Source organism: Coregonus lavaretus, assembly GCF_964263955.1.
Source record: "Coregonus lavaretus genome assembly, chromosome: 1".
NCBI classification, from domain to species: Eukaryota; Metazoa; Chordata; class Actinopteri; order Salmoniformes; family Salmonidae; genus Coregonus; species Coregonus lavaretus.
Window position 1 is genome coordinate 64,249,005 of NC_139988.1, and position 3,244 is coordinate 64,252,248.

General features: G+C 50.0%; 1 protein-coding gene across 1 annotated transcript; it reads right to left on the minus strand.

Moving 5' to 3' along the window:
• Positions 1-338: 338 nt before the first annotated feature.
• kcnj12a (potassium inwardly rectifying channel subfamily J member 12a) lies at positions 339-1,682 on the minus strand (the record flags this gene model as incomplete). Its single annotated transcript, XM_084157214.1, has 1 exon — positions 339-1,682. The coding sequence occupies one exon, from the start codon at positions 1,680-1,682 to the stop codon at positions 339-341; it is 1,344 nt and encodes a 447-aa protein (XP_084013340.1).
• Positions 1,683-3,244: the final 1,562 nt, after the last annotated feature.

A 3,244-nucleotide genomic window follows, 5' to 3' on the forward strand; every position in this document is an offset into this window, starting at 1 on the left:
GATTATTAGGTCTTGTCATAATACCTGTTCAATGCATCATTGAACACTCTCAACTGAAATTACATTATGAAAAAAATATTCAAGTTTACATGAAGGAATAAGGTCCTTCACTGGCCTTTTCCTTTTGTTGACGACATTCTTTACCACAGTTTTACGAGCTGCGTACTCTTGCTTTCACCTATTCGTTCCAAACAGCATCCCTCTTTCCCCCTATTTACTTTCCATCCTATTACAGTAGTCAGCTTTTCCTATGGCACTTTGCATTGTTCTGCATTTTTACCCTTGGAAGGAAAGAAAACGTATCAAAAGTTGACCCCAGTTAGGTCAAAGGTCAGGGGTCATATCTCCGACTCTCTGCGGTACGACCTTTGGTCCAGTCCCCTAGTGGTCTGTAGCCTCTCAAACTCGTGTCGACTGGTCCGGTCCGGACTGTTCAGGTTGGCCAGCGCTCTGACACCGCCACCACCGCCCACGCCCACGCCCACCACATCCTCTTCCTCGTCCTCGTCCCTGCTGAGGAAGGCCAGCTCGTTCTCGTAACAGAAGGAGTTGGAGGTGGGCACCAGGAATTTGTTCTCCACTATGTCCTTGGCACTGCAGCGTGGGGTGGACGGTACCTCGTAGGTCTTGTGAAAGTGAGAGTAATCCACCTTGTACAGGTTCTTCTCCTCGAAGAGCACCGGCTCGAACCGGTGACCCCACAGCACCTCCGTGGCCAGGTAGGAGCTGCGCGCCTGCGTGGTCATGGCAGTCGCCTCGACCATTCCTTCCAGTATGACCACGATCTCAAAGTCTGCTGTCTCCAGGTCATTTTTCCCAATCCCATAGAGCGGACTATCCTCATCGATCTCATGGATAATCGTAATGGGCGAAACCAAGAAAATCCTGTCCAGGCCTTTGTCAAAGCCTACATTGATGTCTATTTGGTCCAAGGGGATGTACTCCCCTTCGTCAGTGATCCGGGGTTTGATGAGCTGAGCTCTGACGTGGGCCTCTACAATGTGACTCTTCCTCAGGTTCCCCACCCTCCACATGAGGCACAGCTTGCTGTCGCGCATGGCGATCACTGCGTTGTGGCTGAACAGCAGCGTTTGTGCCCGCTTCTTGGGCCGTGCCATCTTGGCCATTATGGCGCCGATCATGAAGCAGTCGATGATGCAGCCCACGATGGACTGGAAGACCACCATGAAGACTGCGACCGGACACTCCTCCGTCACGCAGCGGTAGCCATAGCCGATGGTCGACTGGGTCTCGATGGAGAACAGGAAGGCGGCCACGAAGCCGTTGACTTGCAGGACGCAGGGCGTGAAGTTGTCATCTCCAGCCGGGTTGTCAAGGTCGCCGTGGAGCAACGCTATGACCCAGAAGGCCAGGCCAAAGGCCAGCCAGGACAGCACAAACACCAGCGTGAACAGCACCAGCATGTAGCGCCAACGGATGTCCACGCAAGTGGTGAACATATCGGCCATGTAGCGCGATGACTTGTCCTCCATGTTGGTGAACTGCACATTGCACTGGCCATTCTTCTTGACGAAGCGGTTCCGGACCTTGCGGCGCGTGTGGATCTTGCCGTTGCCAAAGCCATTCATGCCACCGCTGCTGCCGCCGTGCATATTGGTGAGCCGCAGCGCCTCCTCCTCAGATGACACAATGCTGTAACGGTTGATCCGCCCCACGCTCATGCTGGCCACGTAGGCCGGGCTGCAGGGTCGGAGTAGGTGGGCGGTCCCTGAGTCCCAGTGTCTGATCACTCAGAGGTCCTTCCCAGTGGTATCACTGCCAGAGCCCCATCTCAGCCGGTCATAGCCAGGGAGAAGGTGGGCTGTGGGTTGTTGTACTCTGGGCCGACCACTCCCTGAGGAGAGAGGAGAGGGATACGGATGTCAGTACTTAGAAATAACGGTCATATTACACATATCAGTATCATCATACTCCACCATTTAAGACTCTGGGGAACTGCACTACAAAGACATTTATTTGGCGTAATTCATGCACACATAATCCATTATGCCACTGGACTTTCATAGGTAGTCTTCAGGGTATTGCCACATAACCACATTTCACATAATCCATTGACACCAATACATTACATTACATTTAACATTTTAGTCATTTAGCAGACGCTCTTATCCAGAGCGACTTACAGTTAGTGAGTGCATACATAATTTTTATTTTTTTCATACTGGCCCCCTGTGGGAATCGAACCCACAACCCTGGCGTTGCAAACGCCATGCTCTACCAACTGAGCTATATCCCTGCCGGCCATTCCCTCCCCTACCCTGGACGACGCTGGGCCAATTGTGCGCCGCCCCATGGGTCTCCCGGTCACGGCCGGCTACGACAGAGTCACTATGCCGTATAAGATTCCTTAAATGTTTTGTACATTATGGTCTTATTATTATGGCCTTAGTGCTGTTACCTTGACTCTTGACAAGATGCTAGATTCTTATCATGAATCGTTTTCAATATGAATGGCATCAGACTCACACCCCGTCCCCCACCCCATCCCTTTACCTCCTGCTTCAGAAGCCTGATCACGACTCACACATTCATTCCAAATGGCCCTTTTAGAAGTATTTTTGTTGATTGCTGGGCAAAGTGGAGAGGAACTAGCTAGATCCAGACACTTCTATCGCAAGGCATTTCCTGTGCTTTTATCGGTTATGTACTTGCTTAGCACCGATGAGATGCAACCAGACATCATTCACTAGTTGTTAATGATTTTCTGTTCGATTTTTGCAGCCTTCTGTACACTATAGTACACACGGTCAGCAGAATGATCAGTTCTCAGCTACTTCAACACTAGGACATAGTGGAAAGTTCAACATGGTAAAGCTTCCTATCTCAGTGGTGTGTTCATTTATGTACTGAGCTCTTCTGGCTGTCGTGTCAGCATTGCACTTAATTTGAACGTCTTTTTTTTTGTTGCCTGTGTGTGTGCATGCGTGTGTTTAATCCGGGACTCCCAGGGGACTCCTGTGCCACAGTTTTCATGGTTGCGCCATCCCAGATGTTAAGCACAGGGACAGAGGGAGAGGGAGAGACACACTTGGTCTAAAAATTCAAATGTTCTGTCACTACTTAGCCAGGTTTCAAGCTCCATTTACTTGACCTCATTCTCTATAATTTGCAATATTATTAATCACGCAACGGGGGTGGTGTAAGATTTATAGCATTTTCCCACCGCCTCCTATATATACTGTATATGTATACTGAATTTACCCACCCTCTGCTTGTGTGCATG